Source organism: Malania oleifera, chromosome 12 (genome assembly GCF_029873635.1).
Source record: "Malania oleifera isolate guangnan ecotype guangnan chromosome 12, ASM2987363v1, whole genome shotgun sequence".
In the NCBI taxonomy this organism is placed as follows: Eukaryota; Viridiplantae; Streptophyta; class Magnoliopsida; order Santalales; family Ximeniaceae; genus Malania; species Malania oleifera.
Genome location: NC_080428.1, coordinates 58,683,900 through 58,710,377, shown reverse-complemented (window position 1 = coordinate 58,710,377; position 26,478 = coordinate 58,683,900). Strand labels below are relative to the sequence as shown.

At 36.2% G+C, this 26,478-nt stretch overlaps 1 protein-coding gene across 1 annotated transcript in view; it reads right to left on the bottom strand.

Annotated features, from left to right (window-relative positions):
- LOC131144175 (glyoxysomal processing protease, glyoxysomal) overlaps window positions 1–26,478 on the bottom strand; it is an 87,517-nt gene that overhangs the window by 22,064 nt on the left and 38,975 nt on the right. Inside the window, exons 8-9 of the mRNA XM_058092625.1 lie at window positions 6,679–6,807; window positions 6,419–6,522 (exon numbers count right to left, since the gene is read on the bottom strand). Coding sequence (XP_057948608.1) covers window positions 6,419–6,522; window positions 6,679–6,807 — 233 coding nt within the window. The remainder of the gene's footprint in view (window positions 1–6,418; window positions 6,523–6,678; window positions 6,808–26,478) is intronic.

Genomic DNA, 26,478 nt, shown 5'->3' with positions numbered 1-26,478 from the left:
AATCTCCTCATGAATATGCTTAATCTATCCAAAATAATCTGCAATACTCCTTGTTCTAACTGAAAGTACTCTTACGATAAATCATACATACGTGTAATGTTACTAGAGTATAGAAGCTTGACATAATCCCAAATCTCCTGGCTTGTACTAGATGTATACACACCCGTGCAATCTGTGGCTCTGTCAAATTCCATAAGAGGGAAACAATCAAGGCATCTCCTTGAAGCCACACTTCTTTTCTCTTTTCATCAGAGGATCAGATTGGAGCAAGTGGTCAGATTTTCCTAATCCTGCTAATAAGCCTGAACAGCTTTAGACCATTGAACATAGGTCTTTCCATCCAACTTTTGAGTCGTTATTTATGGTAGCAATGTAGGAAACATATTTTTGGGATTCATAGACTCCATCCCAACACTCACAAATTTGCAGCCACACCAATGTCAAACAAGAAGAACAATCAAAATAATCGGGACAATCACAAACTATATGAAGCACCAACACAACCACGAACGAGGTGAATGACTCACCGATGGATGTAGCACTACCACAGCCTCACAATTGGACATACGAACATTGCCACTGCTCCAAGAATCACAAAGAAGCCTTCGTAAATCCCGAACAAAAATTAATGGAGTACCATGAGTGCATGGTCGAAAAAGGTTGGATTTTTTAGCAAAAAATAGGCCCAACAACTTGATAATATTGTCTAGAGAAGGAATGAAAATGTGGCAGAGTGGAAAAATTAAATACATTTTAATGACAATAATACTCTTACTAACTCTCACTAATTAATAGACAAACACACTTAATAATAATACTAATACACGTAAATAACCTCTAATAGGAATAATCTAGAAAAACACATTTGATTGCACAAAGATCCAATTTATCCCTTCCTAGATTAAACTAATGAACGAAGGACACAACAAAATATACAAGGAGGAAGGAGGAACAAACGAGCCTTAGGGAACATAATTGAATATGGGATTTTACCACCAAGGACATAAGATGACATTTTATTGATGAAGAGCAAGTGGTGAGCCTACATCACTCCAAAAAACTTTGGGGACATTCATTTGATACAAAATGGTTTGAGTGCCTTCAAGAATAGGTCTGTTTTTTCGCTCTACAACTCCATTTTGTTCTAGAGTGTGGGTGCAAGATGACTAATGGATCATGCCAAAGTTTGTCATATAGGTACTGAATTGAGTACCGAAGTAGTCTTTAGCATTATCACTAGGAAGTATCCAGACTGGAATATCAAATTAAGTCCCTATTTGAGAATTGAAGGCACAAAAGATATTAAAGAACTTATCGACAAAAGTAACAGAGTATTGAAAACCCAACTTCGACATGACACGTCTAGGACCCCAAACATCATAATGAACTAACATAAAAGGGCTAACGACTCTTTTATTGACTCAGGAGGAAAAGGGAACACAATGATGCTTTCCTAATTGAAAAGGCTCATAGTCGATGTTAGGCACGAAACTCAAAGTAGGAAGTAGCTGTTTTAAATTTTCCAATGATGGATGACCAAGGCGACAATGAATTTGATGTGATGTGGCAGCAGCACTACAGGCAATTGGAGAAGAGAGCAACTCAATGTAGTATAGTCCACCAGCCTCACATCCTATGTCGATCGTCTTTCTCGCAGATCCCGAATAAGAACAAAATCAGGAAAGAAGGTTATAGGGCAATTTAGTGACTTTGTAAATTTACTAATAGACATAAGATTAAAAAGTGGATTTAGGAATGTAGAGAACAAAATAAAGAGAGATGGAGGAAGTAGGATTTACTGTTCCTACTTCCTTAGCAGCAGTAGTGGATCCATTAGCAAGGGCAACTTGAGGTTGGTTTGTAGAATACTGCAAAGTAGAAAAGAAGTTGGTGACACTTGTCATATGGCTAGTAGCAGCAAAATTGATAACCTAGGGACTAGTGGGGGAGATACCACATAGTATACAATTGGTATGGTTACTTTTCTAAGCAAAAAATGCAATGTTAAGAGATGCTTGTTGGGATGCCTGATACTGTAGGAACCTTGAATGCTCCTCCTCTGAGATAGCTATAGTATGTTGTTCACTCAAACAAGTAACTAATGAGGGAGACACTTTTGGTATTTGGGAACTCCATCCCAACACACATACAACCTTGATAGAGCAGCAGATAAAAAATACACAGCGGAAAACATGTTTTCTGAGTTCATCAACTTGATCCCAACATACACAGCCTTTGAAAACCGATGCAAACCACAAGCCCACAATATAAATCAAAAACACAAAAAATGCCACTGTGTCAAGCCCACTAGACATTGACAAACAGCAACGAGAAGCATCAAACAACCATTCCTCAGATGTTGTAAATGAGCAACTATGGTGTTGTTTTTGCAAATCTATAATGGATTTTGGTTTCCTGAACTAGCAGTGTCACCTAGGAATTTTTCGGTGACTGCTCTAGCTTCCAGCAGCTGCTTGCTGTTTTTTAAGGGCTATAGTGTTGCTGGACTTCTATGATGGTAGACACGCAGCGGGTTTAGGGTTTTAGGCTACGGTTTTGATGGTGGTTGTGACAATTATTGGTCTTAGAATCATGCTCTAATACCATGTCGAATAATTGGGTATAATGGAAGACCTAATCACAATGATAGATATCTCCCTCTATTTATAATATATGTCAAAGTGCATTCCAATGACCATAATACCCTTACTAACTCTCACTTGTTAACATAACACTCGCACACTAATAATGCTAAATGACTAAGATAACCATCAACAAGAAACAAGGAAGACAACTCCACCATTCCCTATTGTTTATAGATCTCCTGAGATGGAGATTCCAAGAGATCAAAGAGCTACTCAGATTGTCAACAAAAAATGAAATAAACTCTATTCAACTCAGAACACAATTTAAAAAGACAAGGAAAAGAAGTGGAGAAAGAAACATTCCCAAGTCATGGATCCTTTTGAACTATAATCCGGGAACCCCTCCCCACTAAAGAGATAAGATTTAGTGTGGGGTGAAAAGAGAAAAATTTGGGAAATAGACTTCCATGGACTCCCCAAAAAACATCTCAAACTAGCATTGGTATCCCACTCATTCCCAACCCAAACTTACTTTGTATCTTTAGGCTAACATTAATTCATGAATACAAAATAGAATGTATGCTTGTCTTTAACAATTGTGAGATTTCGCCATATGGAATCAAAGTTCAATTGTGACGGCATCATGATAGGAGTGAGGTTCTATCAAGGCTCAGGTATGAAGAACTTAATAAATTTCTAGAGCACGAGTACCAAAACTGTTTCTCGATTCCATTTGATGGCCATTTGATTAACATTCATTATATTAGAAAGCAAACAAGAAAATAACTTAGAAAAGCAATGGAATTAAAAGCACCACTTCTATTAGATAACAAATGTTATAGAGGAAGAAACAATTCAATAAAAGGAACCTTATTAATACTTGCACTTGCATTTATCAATGATATACAGCTCCATAATGCAAAGGTCAACTGAGAAATAGGAAAATTTTCTAGTTCTTTCAATAATTTGGAAAAAGTATATTTGGTAAATATAGAAAAGTGAAAGTTGTTGTTTGAATCATGGTTTTAAATAGCGGTAGCGGGTAGCGTAGCATAACGGTAATGGGTGTAGCAGGAAGCGGGAGTAGGGGATGTTACATAATTGGAAGTGGGTGTAACGACCTTGAATTTTTCCAAGCACACACAACCTTATGTATATTAGTATATTTGCATGTTTTAAGCTCGTAATCCTTCTTAGAAAGAGTTTTAGTGTTATTTGGATCCTTAAGTTCAACTAAGTCATAAAATTGTTTGGTAAGGGCAACAATTTACATTTGTTTTAAACCACCATTGACAAGAAAAATTATGTGTCTGTGTGTGTATTTCTACTTTTTCATTATTCTTATGTATGATAAATTAATTAATAAAAAAAAACATTATACATTCTATTAATATATTAAACATATAAGACAAACAAAAGATTCAAATATATAATAAATTAAAAAAATTATATTTTTTTTAAGTAATAAAATTTTAATAAATTTAGACCAACAAGTTATATTGTATAACTTTAACTTAAGCATTAAAATTATAATATATAATTGTAAAATTTATCATTAAATAAAAAAAGTATCAACCAAGGTCTTAAATTTTGATTTTGACTCAAATTTCGAAGCTCCAAAACTACAAAAATTTCGACAGAAATTTCAATTTAGATTTCAATTTGAAAAAATAATGGAAATTAGTAGTAAAGCATGGAATTCTTTGTGAAACTTTAGAAATAGTTTAAAAACATAATAATATAAGTTTTAGGACTAATATATTACAAATTAAATACATCTAGGTTTTGTATGAGGTGGAATGGTTGTAAAATAGTAAGTGTATCAAACATATTTGTAAGATAATGTACATTAAACATATTCAATTAATACAAATGAAATTCATAAATCATTTAAATATTATTTACTATACAAATAATGATAATTTAGACATGAATGGTTAAATAAAATGTTACAGTAAGTTTATTTTTTCATATAATTTCAAAAGAACTTGTAACGAACTTTTGTTTCGTTAAAATAAATTAAGATAGAAATTTCACTTCACTCCTAAAATTTCTCATTTGAATTCTAACAAAATTTAATCTTTTAGTCAAAATTTCGACAAGTTTCACTAAAATTTTGAGATTTCGATAAATTTCGGATGATTGTTGAGATTTCGACTGAAATTATGCAAGACGGAAATCAACCGCTATTTTGATTTCAAGGGTGATGGAAATCGAAAATTTCAACAGAAATTTCGATAATTTCGTGGAAATTTAAGACCATAGTAACAACTCGAATGCAACAAAAAATAGAATAGAAAAGGAAGGTTGAAATTGAAAAATATAGAACATAAATATCAAGTTACTATTATTATCAAAATAAAAATATTTTCTTAACAAATTAGTGTTATCAATTTGTTAATTCCTTCCCCCCCCCCCCCCCATTTTTCACATAGTATATTGAGAATGGTTTATGAAAAAGACTAAAACACAAAATCCAGAAGAAAAATTAATATATATATATATACACACACACACACACACATATATTATGTCAAAATGGTCCTATAGTGGTTACATATCAGTCATGGTACATAACAACCGCTACGGCTGTGATTTTTCTTCCCACCAATATCCCAATGTGTAATGGTATTAGGAACAGAAAAAACCATTACGTAATGGTGTTTCATTTTTGTACAATGAAAACATATTATAAAAATGCATTTATTTACATTGCTAATTTTTTTGTTTTCTATTTATGGTTATTAGTTGATTGCGAAAAATCTAAAAACCAAATTTTATGATTTTTAGTTGTTTTGACAACCCATTGCCACAATATTTCAATGTCCAGAATTAGCTTTTTTGGATTAAATTATTCATTTTGTACCTACTTTTTAATTAAAACTAAAACAAAATTATAGAATTTAAAATATAATTAAAATAAATTTGTTCATAGAACTTTGAAAAATATAAAAATAATAAAGTCATTTACAAATACTTTTACTATTTTTTAATTGTCATATGCAATAAGATTGTTCTAGTAAAGTGAATTTTTAAATATGATAAGTAAAATAATTATAATAATTTTTATTTTTACTATAGTATTTTTAATTAGTATTATTTTGTACTTTTATTAAATTAAATATATATTTTTTATTGTTATTTGATTCCAAGCATTTGTCTAATCAAGTTTTTAATTTGTTTTAGTTTTAGAAAATATTAACCACACAAATTGTTGGTTTTCAGTTTTTTATGTTTCTCATTTTTAGTTTTCATGTGTGGTATTTGTTATCATAATTTTTGTCAGTGATACAAGGCCCCTAATTTTCCAAGTTTCCACCAAACTTTGGAAAATATCATTTTTATTGTTTTCAAGATTTTTCTAAGTTTATTTCTCAAGTTTCTTCCAACACCACCACCAATCATCACCACCCTCATCGTTGCCAACACCACCTTCTACAACCTCATACATTGCCATCAATCTTAGCTACTACTGTCACCACCACCACTTTTACCCATTGCCAAAACCATTGCTGCCACTGCTATCACCTGCTGCTCTTGCCACTGTCACTACCATCATTGCCAGTGCCGCTGCTTGCCACCACCACACCCCACCAACGTAACTGTTCTCTATATTTCACCCTATTAATAAATAAGTTTTCATTTTCAACAAATGAACAGCACATTGTCTATGTTTTCAAATTTTTCCATAGTAAAGAAACACTTAGAAATGGAGATGAAGACTAGAAATGGGAAATGGAGAATGTTTTCAGAACTAAACAGGCCCCAAGCTTTAAGAAAAGCGAATCGAAAATCTAAAACATAACACAAATTTACACAAAACAAAAGCATACCTGTTAAAGAAGTGCCCAGGTGACAGGACACCAAAAGGAGAACCCATTGCTAGAAGAAGATCTCCCCTCTTATTTGAGGATGATATCACCATATTTGGCAGCTCCTAGATAAAAATTGTCAACCGCCCCATTCTTATGAATTTGTCAGATTAGCATGCAAATAAAAAATACTAGCAAATATAAAATATCTCCAGGCATTTATTTATTATGTATTATTCACCACATGGTATGCTACTAGGAATGGGGAAAATCTTATCTACCTTACAAATTGAGGAAAGTCTAAGAAGGGCTACTCTAGTAGTAGAACTGCCCAAAATACTTGGATGGCCTGATTCTCCTGCATCCAAAGGTCTCCAGCTCTCCCTGGAAAGTTCAATGTCATGCCCAACCTGAAAATATCAGCTGAAACTTGGGTAACATACAACAACAACAAAACCAAGCCTTAGTCCCACTAAGTGGGTAACATGACAGGAAAAATTCTCAAATTGGCAGAGCTAGTCAACATATCACTTGAAGTCCTAAAACTTTCTGAAAACTAATATGTCTTTATGCTCACAAGGAACAAGAACAATAGTTTGATGATGACTAGAACAAACAATGGTAAAGCATATTGACCATTTCCTTGGCTTGTAAATCTGACAGATGCATGTATGTTGTATATAAATAGATTGCATATCTTTAGATGCTAGACCTCATGGTAAAAAGTTGTCAATTATATAAATACTTGAAATTGAAACCAGTGATGGTTACTGGTTACTTAGCATGTCATTGCCCTATGTTAGTGAGTGTGAATTAACAAGGGTGTGACAGTCATTATACTGCACATGAGATATATTACAAAAAAAGAGATGGAGACTTATCATCACATTGGGTTCTCACATTACAACAAACTCTTTTGTGCTCTTTTTTTCTTCTTAACATGGTATCAGAGCGATGATCTTAAAAGCCCTAAAGCCCTTAAGTCATTATCATCATCATGTATAGCATTGAGCATGCCCAAATCCTAAACAACATCTTGATCCATCAGGTTAATGCAATCATCATTGAATCATCATCAAAACCTGATCGCGCGGCCTCATCACTGTCTCTCTGAGTGGCAGTAGTTCCAGGCCTCCTTTCGAAAGACCAACATCATAGTAGTATTTAGATGATTCTGATTAAGATTTCGTCTCTGGCTTACTGCACATGTGCCTTCATGCGCCAATCACCATACGGCAGTCTAATGTTATGTCCCAGCATGTGAGGAGCTTTCCAGTCATGTATCTCACTCCAGCTAGGTTGGTCCTGATAATATAGGCCTATAAACTGTGTTTTTCAAGTCAGAAAGGCTTGTGGATACCCTAGTTTTTGTGCAAAGTTCAGATCTTCAATGATTGTGTTCATTCATAATGGTTATAAGTGAACCATGCACCTTTTGTGTCCCTGCCAGTGTAGCATTTATTGATTGTGGGTGATTATACTAGTATAAAGCACAAGTATTGCTACCCACTATATCTTGGTGATGGAATCAATGAACCCCAAGAATCTTGTTCTGCCTGCATTGCCACATATTACAACTGAAAAGCTAAATGGGGAAACTACTTGCAGTGGTCTAAGACAATCAAGATATATTGGACTGGCCTAGGTAAATTTGAAGAATTCATTCAGATCCTCATGATGATAAAAACAAAAAAGAAGGAAATTTGTGTCCAGAAAGATGTGTTGATTGTTTCCTTCTTGTGGAACTCAATGTCCCATATTGCTAGAATGTGTATGCACCTTGATACTGCTAACAATATACGGGATATTCTAAACAGCATCATTCTAGAAATTTTACTTGTATGTATGACTTGTAATTGGATTTTTTCAGCCATACAGAGATAAATGTGTCACTAAGTAGTGTACTAAGATGAAGTGCATCCATGCCAAACTCAACATTGCACAACCATAACAGCCGATGCCTGTGAGATGCAAAAGCAGTGGGAGATGAGATTCTGGTAGTGCAAAGTTGCTTTCTTTCTGATGTTTACTCTCTGTACTTTATGCCTCCTCCAAAACTATATTCCTCAGATCCTATAGTCTGAATGTCCCAACTTCTGGTCCCGAGAAGTCTGCATTTGCACACAGATTAGTTCCAACAATCAGCCAGGTAGTAGCATAGGTTCAATCATGTATTGCTGGGGTCTTCATGGAAGGTCCCAACAAATCGTCAGTGCAGCCACCACAGATAACACCCCTACTGGTTCAGGTATTGGAGAGCAGTGCACCATACGTGTATCAAATAGTGTTCAAAATTTCTGAAGTATTAGGCATCACAACAGGCATCTCTTCATACTGCATCCCTTGCTCAAATAGGAAACCCTTAAACTAGTTTGTCATCATTTCTCCCACTAGTCCTTGGGTCATAGATTCCACTGCCATTGACCATATGACAGGCACAACCAAACTCTTTTCCACCCTCGAAATGACTTATCTCATGCTACTCTTGCCAATGGGTCAACTAATACATTTAGGGGAATAGGAACATCTCTCTTCTGTATATTCCTAGATTCCCCTTTGTTAGATTACCACTTTATCTCAAATATTAAGCTGTTAGGTTGTGGGCCAACATTGTATATCAAGCCTTAACACTCCTCTGCATGTGCCAGCCCAATTGCATGTGGAGAGATAAGCAAACGATGAATAACACCCAGGGCACAAGATGATTTTTAACAAATAAAAAATAATGCAGGCAACAAGACTAGAACCCAAGAACTCCTAGAAACCATGGCTCTAATACCATGTTAGATTACCACTTTACCTAAAAGTTTAAACTGTTAGGTTGTGGGCCAACATTGTATGTCAAGCCTTAACACTCTTTAATCTCATTTCAGTTAGAAAGATTTGAACTTCTGATTTGTTCTATAACCTACTTTCAACATTTTGTTGTTATTCCATGTTTGAAGACGAGGAAGATAATTAGGGGACGGCGTGATATTGGTGGACTTGCTACTTTGAAAATTGCTGTCTACTTTACTGCCTGTACTGCTATTACCAAATATTACCTTGAGCACGTTGCATTTCAGGTTCTAGTACAGGCACAGGAACGCAAGATGCGACTTAAGAGGTATGCAGTTCTTGGGCTATAGGTTCAGTCAGTACACCATTTCAGATCATGGTATGCATTGGGTCGATTAGTAGATAAGCTATGTCAGATGACAGTACGTTTTGAATTATTTACTTAGGAGGAATATAGAATCTGAAAAAAAACATAATTTCAGCATAGTTCATAGTTCATACATGAGCAAATTTAAGAACTATAGCACCTCACTTTATATTTTTACAGAAAAATCACTTTATTGTTTCAAGAGTTTGAAAAGTAATTGAAGAGGATAATGTACATCCAAAATTAAACTTTCCTTTTTTAATATCAACATAGTAAAATATTAAAAAAACATTATTGATATTTTTCATATATATCTAAAAATAATATATGTATTAAATTAAAAATTTTTAAAAAAATTTACAAAATCCATTTTTTTTTTTTACAAAATTTATTGAGAAAAATATAACTTCATTACTATTATTGTTACTCAAGTAAATTATATAAATTATAAATGAAAAACAACAACTAATTAGTAAATTAATTTATTTCTTCTCATGCGAATTAATGTGTTAATTTTTTTTTACAAAGTTGCCGAACTCTTTAAATGAACAAGTTAACATAAAAAAGATTAAAATTCATAATTACTAAAAATGAAATCCTTGGTCACTCAAACAGCTCTGCCTGCTTTAGATCCATCCACCATTGCCGCAGCCTTCCCTCTTGTCTCTTTTGTCGCTCGCTTCACAAGAGCCGAAAGCCCTCTTTTCTCTCTTGGTTGCAGGCTTTGCAGCACCAAGAAACCTTCTTATCTCTCTCATTGCATGCTTTACAGCCATAGGAAGCCCTCTGTTCTCTCTCTCTCTCTCTCACTCTATCTCTCCTGTCCTCTCTGGCAGGTTTCACAGCAGCAGTGAATATTTTCGTATAATTTTGAAATTTATAAATATTCTGTGTGATTTTTATTTGAAAATGGTTAACAAACGGGGTTTCCAATTTTTGGGATTTTGATCCCAACCCGTCGATCCAAAACTGTATTGATCCACAAATCGGTGGATGTGACTCGGATCACAGTTTGTGGAGGGTGGCAGCCAGGTATTTATGTACTGCAACACTGCTTCAAAGTTCAAATCCACTGTCGTCTCAGTCATCCTTCACTGGACATGTTAAAGCATACGGTTCTAGACTTGAGTCATGTCTAGATTGGAGTGTGATATTTGTCAAATGGAAAAACCACCACACTGTCCCATTTCTTCCCAAGTTAATAAATGGGTTGTCAGCACTTTTTCGTTAATCCATTCTCATGATTGGGATCATAGTCATGTTGTGTCAAAATTGGGTCTCAGATATTTCATTACATTTGTTAATGACTACTCAAGATGACTTGGCTTTATTTAATAAAAGACCATTCCTAGTTAATTAATATCTATTATAACTTTTGTTATGAAGTAAAGACTTGGTTTAATTTAAGTATCAGAAACTTCATAATAATAATTCCAAAGAATACTTCAACACCCAATTTACTACCTGTATAACAAGATTCGGAATGATTCATGAGCCATCTTTGTGCCAAACTCCACAACAAAATGGAGTTGCGGAGGGGAAAAATAGACATTCTCAAAGGCACTATACCTTATTATATTAAATGAATGAAACTAAAAAGTTTTGGAGTGATGTCTGGTTTATTGTTTGTTCCCCTATCAACAGATGTCATCCTTTGTCCTCATGGTAAAACACCTTATTCTATTCTCTTCCCCAACGCTCCATTTTTCTCACTGCCTCCCCATATATTTGGGTATGTCCTTTGTTCATTAGTAAACTCTAGAGGGTGGATAAGTTGGCTCCTTAGGTTCTGAAGGAGCATTTGGTTCAGTGGCCAGCTAGGCTAGGCTAAAGACCTTCAAACCATGCTTGGCGCACAACACACTAGTAGGATAGGATTGGAACCCCCCCCCCCCTCGCAACAAAAAAAAACTAGGAAGCCCTAGCTAAGCCATCCCTATATAACCCAAAAAAGAAAGACATACCTACCCACAGAAGATCCTTCCCCACACATACAACACACCATGACACCTCCATCTCTAGTTCCTTTGCCTCCAAAACAAGTTCCTCCACTCCATCATCAAATACACACATACACACACACACTCGGGCCTACTCACCTCCATCTCTGGTTGTCTTCTTCAGCAACTTGTCGTCATCTTTCCAATTCTTCATACTGCTTCCTACAACTCATGCTCCTTTTCTCTTGCATTCTACAACCAGAGCAGGCCATGAAGAGTAGATGCTTTATATGGGATTTTGATCTAGCCTTCTCCTATTAGATCTAGCCACAAAAGTTCACAATGTTTTAACCCACACACAACACACCATGACACCTCCATCTCTAGTTACTTTGCCTCCCACAACAAGTTCCTCGGCTCCATCCTACAACTCATGCTCCTTTCTCTTGCCTTTTAGCCAGAGCAGGTCATGAAGAGCAAATCTGTGATGCTCTAAATGGGATTTTGATCTAGCCTTCTTCTTCTTCTTCTTCTTCTTCTTCTTCTTCTTCTTCTTCTTCGAACCTTCACACCAAAAAGAGATGGGGAGGGAGAACCAATCCAGAATATTGCTCTGTTCTAACCAATCTAGTCCCGTACTATTATCCTTAGCCACCAAAATAAATGAACTTATAAGTGTATTTTTCTTGGAGATTCTCATACTCATTAGTGTGTTTTACTCAAATATTCTCATCAGTGTTGCCTTCTTTGAGTCTACACATCACTCTTGACTTGTTGAGTCCCCTTGATAAGTCTCTATCATCTCTAACTATTCATCCTCTCAAATCTTCATCTTAATTTGAGGCCTACTAGTTGCTTGGATCATCCTAGTTTGCAAGTGTACACACGACAATAACTCAAGGGAGAAGAGATTCCTCCAAATCCTAATGCCGCAGCTCCAAGTTCCTTTTCTCATGATCTAATCTCTATGACATTGACCTTCCTATTGTTTGTTAATGTTAGATCATCACTTTGCCTAAAAGCTTAAGTTACTAGGTTGTGGGCCAACAATGCATATCAAGCTTTAACACTCTCCTGCACGTGCTGCCCAACAACATGTGGATAGATCAACTCATGATAGATAACACCCATTACAAGGAATACAGTAATTTTTTATTTAAATGCAGGCAACGAGACTAGAACCCAGGACCTCCTACTAGCCAGCTTTGATACCATGTTAGATTACCACTTTACTTGAAAGCTTAAGCTATTAGGTTGTGAGCCAACAATGTTTACAGTTAAGATTTTTTGTCACCTTTTATTACTATTATATCCTTCGTTTCCCTTCCCAAATTTTTGTCAAAAGCCTCATCCCGCTTTGAGTGAGGTGGTGCATTGGATAAAGAGATGCATGCTTTAAAAAAAATGGTGGCAAATGGGAGTTTATGCCACTTTATGTTGACAAGTTTTTGGTTGGATGTTGTTGGGAGAACACCGTGAAGGATTGGGTGTTTTAGGGTGTACATCGTGAATGCCACTTTGTCTTAACAAGCTTTTGGTTGGATGCTGTTGGGTGTACTCCGTGAAGGATTGGGTGTTTTAGGGTGTACATCGTGAATATCGACCCTTACGGTTCTATGGCCCTCCTTGCCAAAGAATATACTCTAGTACGCTAACACAATATACCCGGTTGACAAAGTTAGATTTTTTCATCCGTTTACCTCTTTAGCCAAGAGATGTAGGGACAGGCTGGCAGCATCAAGGATCTGCAGTCTTGGAGAGAAAATGGAATAAATTGAAGAGAAAAGAGAAGAGAGGAGACACAAGGGGGAGAACGCACATTTCACTTCAAATTAAAAATCATCAACCTACTTACAACATGGCTCTGCAACACTATTTTTTATAAGAAAGCCTTTAACATAGGAAATTACAGATATACCCCTAAAACAACATTAAATTACAACGTAGCCCTAAAATACACAAATATTACAAACAAGCCCCCAAATACACATAATCCTATACTAGTTAATACTAAATACACAATTAACCACTAGCTAAACCAAACAATCTCTTGCCCAATTCTTCTTAATTATTCTCCAGCAAGGATCTTCCCAAGGTCTTTTGCTTCTTGTCCTACATCAAATCTACTCCAATTAGAAAAAAATTGGCCTCCAATTTTGAAATGTTAGAGGATCATAAGTAAGAAGCAAACTTGGACTCTTCAAAATCCAATTCTTTGGCAGCATCATAGACTTTGAATTGAGAGCTGGCATCAGTAAACCCATTGGGAATAAACTCAACAATGGGAATGTTTGAAAGACTTTGGAGGTCTTCAAATAAATTCATTTCCTTACTTGTAGTGTCTTCAAGTTGAGTAACTTTGACATGATCAATAATCTCAGATTCTTTGTCCTGGTTGGTTGGTAGAGCAGGCTTCAAAATGATTTTCTTCCTATTATAGTAGAAGACACATGTTCTCATATCCTTGAGTCACAACCAAATCATTCAACCAAGGAGAACCGAGGACAAGAAGGCCAATATTAATGGTATGATATCACAATAAACATTATCAAAATAGTCATCCATTTGGATAGGAACCAAACAACTTTCATAAACATGTAAGCTAGTTTCATCAATCCAAGATATCTCATTGGGCTTTGGTTAAAGTTCTGGATGAAGTTGCATGCAATTGACCTCATTTGAAGAAACCGCGTTCATAGGACATCTACCACAAGTGATGATTTTGCAAACATTCCCTCCACACTAGAGAAAGGTATGAAAAACCTTGAAATTGTGCCCAAGGTATGATAAATGGCATTCCCTTTTCCAATAATTTCTCACCATATTACTAGATTTATAATTTTTTTTTTGGCTATGCAGATTTATACATATATATACTGAAACTTTATATCACCAACTTCCCTAACACAATTTGAACACAATTCTCAATCTATTCATGTAAAACCACATGTTTAACTCTCAATCTTCAAGAGCTATCTTCAATTCACCATCTTCAATCTTGAGTACCACTAGAAAGATGAAACAAATTCACGTAAAAAACTCACAAATTGCAGCAACAAAATCTGATTTTTGATGCTGGCAGCGGTATTTTTTCTCTTTTTCTTAGCAAATTATCACATTTGTTTGCAAAATATCAAGTTCACATGGAAAATATCATGCTGCAGATCAAAATATCACGCAAGAAACCCAAAATATCATGGCTAGAGCAATTTCTCGCTAGTCTAGCAAATACATGAGGAGTTCAATAACTCCCTCATGCGCATGGCCGGTGCATGGGGTGCCAGCAGGGCTCCTTTGGCAATGAAATTTCTGGCGAGGATAGATCAAGGGGTCGGGATTGCAGTGATGGTGCCCATGTGAAGAAAAAAGCAAAAGAAACTAGGGATTCTGGAAGGCTGACGGCTGGAGAATGTTTAAATAGTGTGCAGGGCCACACGGCTCGTTGAATGGTGATGAAATTTGAGAGGAAAGGTTTTGAAGGTTTCTGCTTTCAATGGGATGGAAGGTGTCACATGATGAATTCTGGAAAGTGGTGTTCAAAGAATTGTGGACATGACAGATATTTTGAAAAAGTTCAGAACTGTTTTTTTTTTTTTCCCCCCCTGAAATTTCAGGGCGGAGAACAAGAAATTACAATGAGACAGAGAATGAAGTAAGAGAAACAGAGAGAGTGAAGAAAGCAAGAAGAAGGGAGAAGAGAAGAAACCTGCAGAGAATGAAATCAGAAATCAGAGAAAGAATTGAGCGAGAAACTGAGAAGGAAGAGAAGAAAAATAATTAAGAAGGGAGGAAACTGCTGCAAGTAGAGAGGACAGCACTTGGAGAACAGAACAATAAGAGAAAAAGAAGAATAAGGAGAGATAATTAGAGACAGACCAGAGAAGAATAGAAGAAGAACAAAGAAGATGAAGAGAGGAGGAAGAAGAAGAGAAGAGGAGAAGAGTGAGGGGAAAATGAGTGGATTGAAAAGGAAGAAATGGAGATTGAGTTTGGGATATGATACCAAATGATGCAAGGGCAATATCAAGGATCTGCAGCCATGGGGAGAAAATAGAAGAAATTGAAGAGAAGAAGGATGAGAGGAGAGAGAAGATACAAAGGGAAAAACTCACATTTCAATTCAAACTCAAATTCAATAACCTACTTCCAACATGGCTTTCACACACTATTTATAAGAAAGCCTTAACACAAGAAATTACACATACAGCAAGAAATTACAAAAATACCCCTAAAATACACAAATATTACAAACAAGCCCTCAAATACACATAATCCTATACTAGTTAATACTAAACACACAATTAACTAATAATTGCTAACTAAACCCAACAATCCCATGATCAAATTCTTCTTAATTATTCTTCAATAAGGATAAAAAATGTATTATGAGTCATATATATCTAACTACACATTGCATATATGAGAATGGTTGTGACCAAGGTCTTAAATTTCGATTTCGACTCAAATTTCGAAGCTCCAAAAGTATGGAAATTTCAACGGAAATTTTGATTTCGATGTCAATTTCGATTTCAATTTGAAAAAATAACGGAAACTAGTAGTAAAGCATGGAATTCTTTGTGAAACTTTAAAAATGGTTAACAAACATAATAATATAAGTTTTAAGACGAATGTATTACAAATTAAATACATCCATGTTTTGTAAGAGGTGGAAAAGTTGTAAAATAGTATGTGTATCAAACATGTTTGTAAGATAATGTACATTAAACATATTCAGTTAATGTAAATGAAATTCATAAATCATTTAAATATTATTTATTATACAAATATTGATAATTTAGACATGAATGGTGAAATAAAATATTACTATAAGTTTATTTTTTTCATATAATTTCAAAAGCACTTGTGATAACCTTTTGTTTCAATAAAATAAATTAAAAGAGAAATTTCACTTTACTTTTGAATCTCTCGTTTGAATTTCGACGAAATTTTATTACATAGTTAAAATTTTGACAAATTTCGCTAAAATTTCGAGGTTTTGATAAATTTCGGATGATTCGTTGAGATTTCGACAGAAATTATGCAAGACGGAAATCGACTACCATTTCAATTTCGAGGGTGACAGAAATTGGAAATTTCGACAATTTCGTGGAAATTTAAGACCATGGTTGTGACTGTACTTGTGTTGGTAAAGGCATTCCACAGCTTCCCAAGGTCTTGCTTCTTGTCTTACATCACTAGGTCATTTCCCTTTCTGTTAGTCAGATGTGAAGAATACCTTCTTGCATGATTATCTTCAAAAGGTCTATATTTATCAACCACTAGAGTTTGTTGAGAAGGGGAACTAGCAACTCAGCATTGGTGTCATCTTAGAAAATCCTTATTTGGTATAAAGCAATCTCCTTAGGCATGGTTTAGTAGGTTAAGTGCACTAGTGCTTCAATTTGGTCATAAAAAATGTGTCATAGATCACTCTATATTTCATAACAACACCATCGCTAGTAGGATTTTTCTGGTTGTGCTCCCAAATGACATTGTTCTACAAAGAAAGTTCCAAAGAAAGAATTGGGACTGTTGAAATACTTCTTGGCATAGAAGTATCTATATCTCAAACTAAAACAATCCTATCATGGATGAAGTATGTTCTAGACCTTTTGGAGGATATTGGGCTATTAAGATTTGTTAAGATTTGATTAAAATGAATGACCTAACTTGAAGATAGGTCTCTTCCTCTATTTATAATACAAATTAAATACATTCTAATGGCAATAATACCCTTGCTAACTCTCACTAATTAACATATTAACACACTTAATAATAATAATACTAAAAGACATATATAACCTCTAACACTCCCCCTCAATCTGGAGCATGAATGTCATATGCTCCCAGCTTGTTACAAATGAATTTAACACGAGCACCCTCCCCCCCAACGTTTTGGTAAACAAATCAGCAAGCTGCATGTCTGACTTCATATAAGTGGTTGTAATGTGCTTCTGCACAAGTTTCTTTTGAACAAAGTGGCAATCAACTTCAATGTGCTTCATCCGCTTATGAAAAACCAGGTTGAAGGCAATATGAAGAGCAGCTTGATTATCACACATCAATTTTAAAGGCTGAGAATGCAAAAAACCCAATTCTTCCAACATGTTCATCAACCACACAAGTTCACAAGCAGTGTGAGCCATAGCACTATATTCTGATTCAGCACTTGACCTTGCCATCACAGTTTGTTTCTTACTCTTCCAAGAAACCAAATTACCACCAACCAAGATACAGTACCTGATGGTGAATCTCCGATCGGAAGGCGATCTAGCCCAATTTGCATTTGTATATCAAAGGATATAAGTGTGACCTTAATGACGATATAAAAGACCTCTCCCAAGTGCACCTTTGAGATATCTCAAGATGTGAATTATTGTGTCCTAATGACTTGTCCTTGGAGAATCTAGAAATTGACTAACAATACTTGTTGCAAAAGATATATCCAACCGAGTAACTGTGAGATAATTCAACTTTCCAATAAGTCTCTAGAATTGTCTAGGATTAGGTAGCAAATCACCCATATCTGCCATTAACTTCTTGTTAGGATCCATGGGTGTATCAATCAGTTTAGATCCCAACAAGCCAGTTTCATCCAATAGATCAAGAACATACTTCCTTTATAACACAACAATTCCAATATAAGATCTAGATACTTCTATTCCCCAGGAGTATTTCAATGGTCCCAAATATCTGGTCTTAAACTTAGTTTGTAGGAAAAATTTGGGACTCTGAATACCTTTATCATCACCTATAATAACAATATCATCCACATTAACAACAAGAAGGATCCTACTTGATGAAGTATGACAATAAAACATGGAATGATCCACAACACATTGTCAAAGACCAAACTCAAGTACACAGCACTAAAATGACCAAACCATGCTCTGGGAGACTGTTTTAAACCATATAAAGCCCTCTTGAGCCAACGCACTAAGCCTGACCCCCCCTGAGCAACAAACCTAGGTTGTTGCTCCATATAAACCTCCTCCTCAAGGTCCCCATGCAAGAAGGCATCATCTAGCTGATGCAGAGGCCAGTGACAAGTAGTAACCAAGGAGATGAACAAACATACTGATGTAAGTTTGGCTACCAGAGAAAAAGTGTCAAAATAATCCACACCATACACCTGAGTGTATCCCTTAGCAACAAGACAGGCCTTTAGAAGAGCCACAGAACCATCAAGCTTGACTTTTACAGTGTAAACCGAGCAACAACCAACCACAAACTTGTCAGGAGGAAAAGGTACCAAGTCCCAACTCCCAAGTACCATTGTCATGTAAAGCATTCATCTCCTCAACCATAGGCGTCCATTTACCAATGGACTAAGGCTTTAGAAACAAATTTAGGAAGGATAGTAGATGAAAGAGCAGTAACAAAATAACAGGAGGGTGATGAGCAATCATAAGAAACATAGTTGGAAATGCAGCATTGAGTACATGCGCGTTTACCTTTCCGAACATAAATAGGAGGATCAACATCATGGGAAGTATGATTATCAAACAAGAAACCCAAAGGCATGGTAGTAGAAGCTAGAGGGAACTCTTTTCCTTGTAGCCGCCATCGTGAATACACCTTCAAATTAGGATAATCAAGATGACGAGAAGGACTTGAACAACGTGGAGACTCAGATGGTTGGTTGGGCAAGGACAGCAACGTAGAATTTGGAAGATTAGGCAAAGGAAGAGACTCATTGAGCTCAAAAGTGCTCAGTGACTAGGTGCAGTAAGGTGTAGACTCAAAGAAGGTAACATTGGTAGAAACAAAGAGGCGATGCAGCACAAGACTATAACAATGATATCACTTTTGAGTACATGAGTAGCCCAGAAAGACACATTTTATAACACGAGCATCCAACTTATCCACCCCAAGAGTTAGTTGTTGATCAAAGGACTCAGTCCCAAATATACGAGGAAAAGAAAATAAAGGTGCACTAGGAAAGAGAATGGAGTGGGGAATTATCACTAACAACAAAGGATGGCATTCTGTTGATTAGATAACATGCAGTAAGTACAACATCACTCCAAAACACTTTAGGTACATGCATTTGATAAAGTAAGGTGCGAGTGATTTCAAGAAGAAGTCTATTTTTCCGCTTAGCAAACCCATTTTGTTAAGGAGTGTGAGCACAGTATAATTGATGAAAAATACCAAACTGAGCCATATAAGTGGTGAATTGTGCATTGAAAAACTCTTTATCATTATCACTTCGAAGCATTCAAACTGGCAAACCAAATTGAATCTTTATTTCAAAAAAAAAAAGTCACAAAATACATGAAATAAATCAGAATGATCTTCTATTAAATATAACCAAGTCATTTTTGCATAATCATCCACAAAGGTTACGAAGTACCGGAAACCCAAGTTGGACACGACCCTACTAAGACTCCAACCATCTGAATGAACTAAAATATAAGGGCTTGCAGCCCGTATATTGACTCGGGAAGCGAAAGAAACACAATGGTGCTTTCCTAAGTGACAAGACTCCCAATTGAGACTAGACGTAGAACTCAAACTAGGAACAAGACATTTTAACTTTTCCAATAAAGGATGACCCAGGCAACAATGAATTTGGAAAGGTGCGGCAGCAGCAGTGCAGGTGGCAGAAGGAGATAGTGGCTCAAAATGATAGAGTCCACAATCTTCACGCCCTCCACCTATCGTCTTCCTCGTCTTCAAATCCTGAATAACCACATAATCAGGGAAGAACATCACTGAACAATTCATGAAATTAGTAATTTTTCCAACAAACATAAGGTTGAAAGGAAATTCGAGAATATATAAAACTGAAGGAAGAGAAATAGAAGAAGTGGGATTTACAATCCCAATTCCCTTTACTGCAGTAGAGGATCCATCGGCAAGAGTAACACAAGGTAAATTTGCAAGATATTGAAGAGTGGAGAAAATGCTAGGTATGCCTATGATATGATTAGTGCCAGGAGTTTATGACCCAAAAGGACTAGGATGAGAAGTACTCAATGACAAGCATACTGTGTGATTACCTATTTGGGCAAGAGATGCAATGGAAATAAAAGCTTTTTGTGATGCTTAACACTGCTGGAACTTGGAATACTCTTCCTCTGACAGAGATACAGTATGTTGCCCCCCACTCGACGCCAAAAGTAAGGAGCCAGTGGTGGCTGCATTGACTGCCCCCAAAGGTGTGAAGTCAGTGGTGGCACCATTGGCAACACTTGAAGGCCTGCCATGAAGATCCCAAAACTGCTCAATAGTATAATTATTCCGTCCACAATGAGTGCACTTGCGAGTACCTCTGCCTCGTCCATCTCTACCACCACAACCACTCAAACCACTGCGATAACTTTTTTGGTTATTTGGTAGAAAACTAGAATCATCCTGTGTAGCAAAGGTAGTCCTCTCAGAGCTAGATGCAAGAGCAAGGGAATGCGTGCTAAAGGAAGCACAAAGGACATGAGAATAAACATCGACAAATGATGGCAACTCGGGGCTACTGAGTATGTAGGACTGAACTGCCTCAAACTCAGCTCTCAAAGCTACTAGAACATGAAGGATTGTCATCTGCTCCCTCTACTTCCACATCTCACGAACGTCGGCAGTTATAGGTTGCAGGACATTAAGCTCCTCATGAATACGCTTCATCTCTCTCCAAAATAGTCTGCAATACTCCTATCTCCTTGTTGTAACTGAAAGTACTCATGGGATAAATCATGCATACGTGTAATGTTACTAGAGTATAAAAGTTTGACATAATCCCAATTCTCCTTGCATGTATCTAGATGCATACACATCTGTGTAATTTGTGGCTCCATCAAATTCCATACAAAGGAAACAATCAAGGCATCTTCCTAAAACCACGCGTCTTTTCTCTTCTCATCAGAAGAATCAGATTGGAGCAAGTGGTCAGATTTCCCTAATCTTGCTAAATAAATCCAAACAAGTTTAGACCATTGAACATAGTTCTTTCTTTCCATTCAACTTTTGAGTCGTTATTTATGGCAGCAATGTAGGGAACAAATTTTTTAGGAATTCATAGATTCCATCCCAACACTCACAAATCAGCAACCACACCAAAAACAATAAGAGCAATCAAAACTAATTGGGACAATCCCACAAACTATGTGAAGCACAAACACAACGACGGGCAATGTGAACAACTAACGAACGGATATAGCACTGCCATAGCACTCACAAATCAGCAACCACACTAAAAACAAGAAGAACAACCAATAATCGGGACAATCACAAACTATGTGAAGCACCGACACAACCATGAACGAAGTAAACAACACATCGAAGGATATAGCACTGCCAAAGCCTCACAACTGAACATACGAATGCTGCCACAGCTCCAAAAAATTCACAAAGAAGCCTTCACAAACCCTGAACAAAAATTAACAGAATACCACGAGTGAATGGTCAAAAAAGGTTGAATTTTTTAGCAAAAAATTGGCCTACCAGCTTGATAATATAGTCTAAAGAAGGAATTAGAGCATGACAGAGGAGAAAAAAAAAAGAGAAAGATGTGGCCGGAACTTCAATCACGTCCAAGTGCATGGGGGCTCGTGAGGTGTCCTCTGGCAATGGGGTTTTGTGGGTGGGTCGTCCCGCCGGGGGGGGGGGGGTGGTTCTGTTTATGGGTGTATGGTTGGTTTTGTGAAATAATATGGGATGGAGGTGGATCTGAGAAGGACAACCGCAAGACTGGAGTTTTCCAACGATGACTGAGGGGAATAGGGTTAAGGTTGGATCACGTTCTAATACCATGTTAAGTTTTTATTAAATGAATGAACTAACTTGAAGATAAGTCTCTTCCTCTATTTATAATACAAATTAAATGCATTCTAATGACAATTATACCCTTACTAACTCTCACTAATTAACATACTAATACACTCAATACTAATAATACTAAAAAACATATATAACCTCTAACAATATCCAAACTTATTAATACACCAATCAATCCCAACAACAGATGTGTGGGTGACTTGTTTCTTATCTTGGACAATACCAGAGATTTGTTGAGAAGTCAAAATACCGCAGTCACACGACAAGACCTATCTTTTGTAACAACTGTTGTGAATTTATTCTCTCAAAACAAGCCACTAGAATGCAATTGTCCATATCTTGCAACACCTCAAAAGTGCATGTGGGAACGGTCTTTGGTATTAGGATCATGGTCACACCTATTTTCTAGCATGCTTAGATGTGAGGGTCACCAAGTACCATGTGTTTTTTGGTGGTAACCTAATATCCTAGCAAAGAAATTATGCAGATAGGTGTAGAAATAGAAGCAATTTCACAAACAAAGATTGAGATTTGATAATAGTATTATAACAACCTTGTTTGACTCAAATAACAACTAAATCCTCAAAATAATAAAAAGATTATTGTTCTCCAGCAAATAAGGCAATTTTCACGCCGATAGCAACTTCATCCTCAAATCAGTACCTAACAACAATCAAGAAAAATCAAGCCCAAGGCCAAATCAACCTTATTTTTAGATATAGGTACAAACACCTCAGATCCACACTACAACTACTTGTTTTGGCTGTTTCAGATTGGAAATCAAAGAGTAACGGCAGCCTTCTACCAGACTCTCCTGCCATTAGCAACATGTAGGGACTAGTACGCCCCGCAAGATCAATCCTCAAAACCCAAACCTCCAAATTTTTGCAACCCTAGCAGGTCTAGCTGCTGTGCTCTGTATAGAAATCTTCTCAAACACAAGCCAAAAGTTCCTCAAAAAGTGGTTGAAGGCTCCAACTTATACCAAACCCAAGGCTTCCAAGAGAAGCCAACTCCCATTCCGCACATAACCCTTCTAAAAACCACTCATCTTCTAAAGCCTATCAAAAACAATTCCCATCACAAGAGTACCCCTGAATATTACAAAAGGATCCCCAAAAGCCAATTTGAACAAAATAAACATCAAAATTCAGAAATTACAGAAATCCCCTAGCACCCAAAAAGAAACACATGATTTAAGCAGAATATTACATAAAGATTGCAGTCGTTCATCATTCCTCCATCTTAGAAAGGAATCGCCTATGCACAAATTGTCATCTTGGCAGCCCAGCACATGTCACTATCAATCTTCATGACTTCCTAATTGCTAATCCATGAATTGTCATAATCAGGTCTGCCATCCCATTTTACCAAGAATATAAAATAAATTCCAGCCCTATTCTTCACCTCTCGCACATGTATGACGGCCTCAATCTTTTCTTCATTGCTAGGCATGACACAACACTTCGTGTTTTAGCACTCAAATCTCCAATGAATTGGTGCGAGTCAGCCACACTAAAGATTGAAATATATCCAGGCGTTTTCACCATATTTGTGCAATATTTTGCATGGACCAATCTTTTGACCTTTCAACTTGTGTTAAGTACCTGAAGGAAAAGCGCCACCCAATCACCAACCCGATACTCTTTGAACGACCTACATTGATTGGTTGCTTCCTTATAGAGTCGTTTCACACTTACAGGCCTCCTTCAGATTCTTTCTTGAACCTCTTTTAAGTTTTCAGCACAAGCAATAGCATCATCACTGGGTCTATGCTGGTTAGGGACATCCACAAGGTTAACAAGAAATGGGACTTTGACCCATAGATCTCTTAACGGAGCTGTTATAAGCAAATTCATCTCGTGGTGAAGTCAAATCCCATTGCCGAATGTTGTTCTTTGCAAGGCACTGCTATAAATTTCGCAAACTTGTGTTCACCACTTTAGTTTATCCATTTGTAAAAGGATGCAGGCACTATTGTAATGCAATTTTGAAGCCAATAACTTCTACAAGGTCTTCCAAAAATGGCTAAGACTCTTTGTATTTTGATTTGACGAGATAATCTTTGGTACCCCATGTAATTTGACCACTTTCCGAAAGAAAGGATTTGTTGCATGAGTTGCATCCAGCGTCTCCTTGCATGCAATAAAGTGAACCATCTTTAAAACCCGGTCCATAACTTCAAAGATGGAGCGAACACCCTGCCTGTCCATGGCAATCCAAACATGAAATCAATGCTCACATTAACCCATGGAGTCATAGATATTGGTAAAGGAGTGTAAAGACCTGTATTCTGCTGCTACCCCATTGAAACATGGCAACGTGAAACCAACCAACATACTTATACACATCGCTGCCCATTGAAGACCAAAAGTACATGTCAGCCACTAAAGGTCTGTTTGGTAAAAGTGTTGAACACTTAATTCAAATATGATTTTTTGAAGTAGTTCTAAATTGAACCTAAACCGATCACTGAATCTAAATATTGAATTATTTTAACTGTTTGGTATCTTTTATCTAAATATGTGTTGTTTTCAATTTTAACTTAAAAATTCTCAAAACATTAAATATTTGATAAAATTAACGGGCAATTGCATAAAATAAATTTTTTAATCTAATATGAACAATATTTTCTAGTCATATATTTAATTAATTATTATAAATAAAAATAATATAATTAATGGTTAGACAGAAATTATTTTTTAATTTTAACCAATTGGATGTTGGATTTTTTGTTTCATTTTTGATAAGGGATAAAATTGGCAAAGAGACCTTTGATTTTCTCCCTAAACAAATCAGACATGTTTCTATTTTTGATTTGATTAGATGAATTTTAAGAAAGTTCAGAGCTGCCATCAAACATTTTGATGTCTGACTGGCTCACTTATTTAGTGAACCAATTCAGACATTGCCGTTATTTAGAGGCCATTTTGATCAAACAAACACCCCCTAAATTTAGTATCTTTTCCTTGCCAAAATGACCTCCCAAACCTCACCCTTAAGATACCAAGTATTTCCTCGGGATGCATAGTTTAACAACCTTGAACAAATACCCATCTTGCACAACAAATTCTGCATATACATTACGATCCTAGCTACAAGTTTCTCAAGAATTTCTAAAAAAAATAGGGGCCTTCTTCATATTATTCCTTGACCCAACAACACTAATAGACATCGTTTTTTGAAAATATGCCCTTCTACTCAATTCATTTGTCACTTTATTTCACAAATCAGTCTTATGACTCAATGAATAAGTGTATTTCAGAAAGAATGCACCCATTTAGCATGCCTCTGACTTAGATTCTTTTTGGGAATTCAGATATCTCAAAGCTTAATGATCAGAATTTAGAATAAATTCCCTTTGAATGAAGTAATGCTGCCAAAATTTCAATGCTTGAACAATAGCATAAAACTCCAGGTCATAAGTAGAGTAGTTTTGCTGAGCCTTGTTGAGCTTCTCATTGAAATAAGCCAATAATCTTCCTTCTTGATTCAAGATAGCCCCAATTCCAATATTTGATGCTTCACAATCAACTAGAAAGAGGCTATCAAAATCTAGTAAGGCCAAAATTGGTGCTTGGGTCATATCTTCTTTTCTCCTCAAGCTCCCTTCAACCTCTAAAGTCAAATTTAATTTCCCTCTTTTGACACACTATGATGGGAGCGACTATAGTGTTGAAATATATCTTTTCTATAAAATGTGGCCAAACCATGAAAATTTCTTATCTCCATAGTTGTTCTTGGAGTAAGCCAACTGGTTGTAGCTTCAATTTTTGATGCATCAACTTCTATTACATTACCGAGACAATGAAACCCACAAAGCCCAACCTGTCCACTGTGAATCTGCCCTTCTTTATGTTAGCATAAAGCTGATTTTGCCGCAAGATCTGGATAGCCCTCAAATTATTAATGTGACTTCACTTGTCCCCACAGTACACCAAGATATCAATATATCATCAAAATATATAACACTACAAACTTCCAAGTGAAAGGTCTCACCACCTGATTCATAAATCCCATTAAGGTACTAAGCGCATTGGACAACCCAAAGGGTATGGCCAGCCACTCATAGAGCCCTTCCTTGGTTTTAAAGGCTGTTTTCCATACTCATCTCCAAGTTTGATTCCAATTTCATGATAACCACTCTTCAAGTCAATCTTGGAATAAATCTGAGATCTAGCTAGCATATCCAGCATATCATCCAATCTTGGAATAGGAAACCT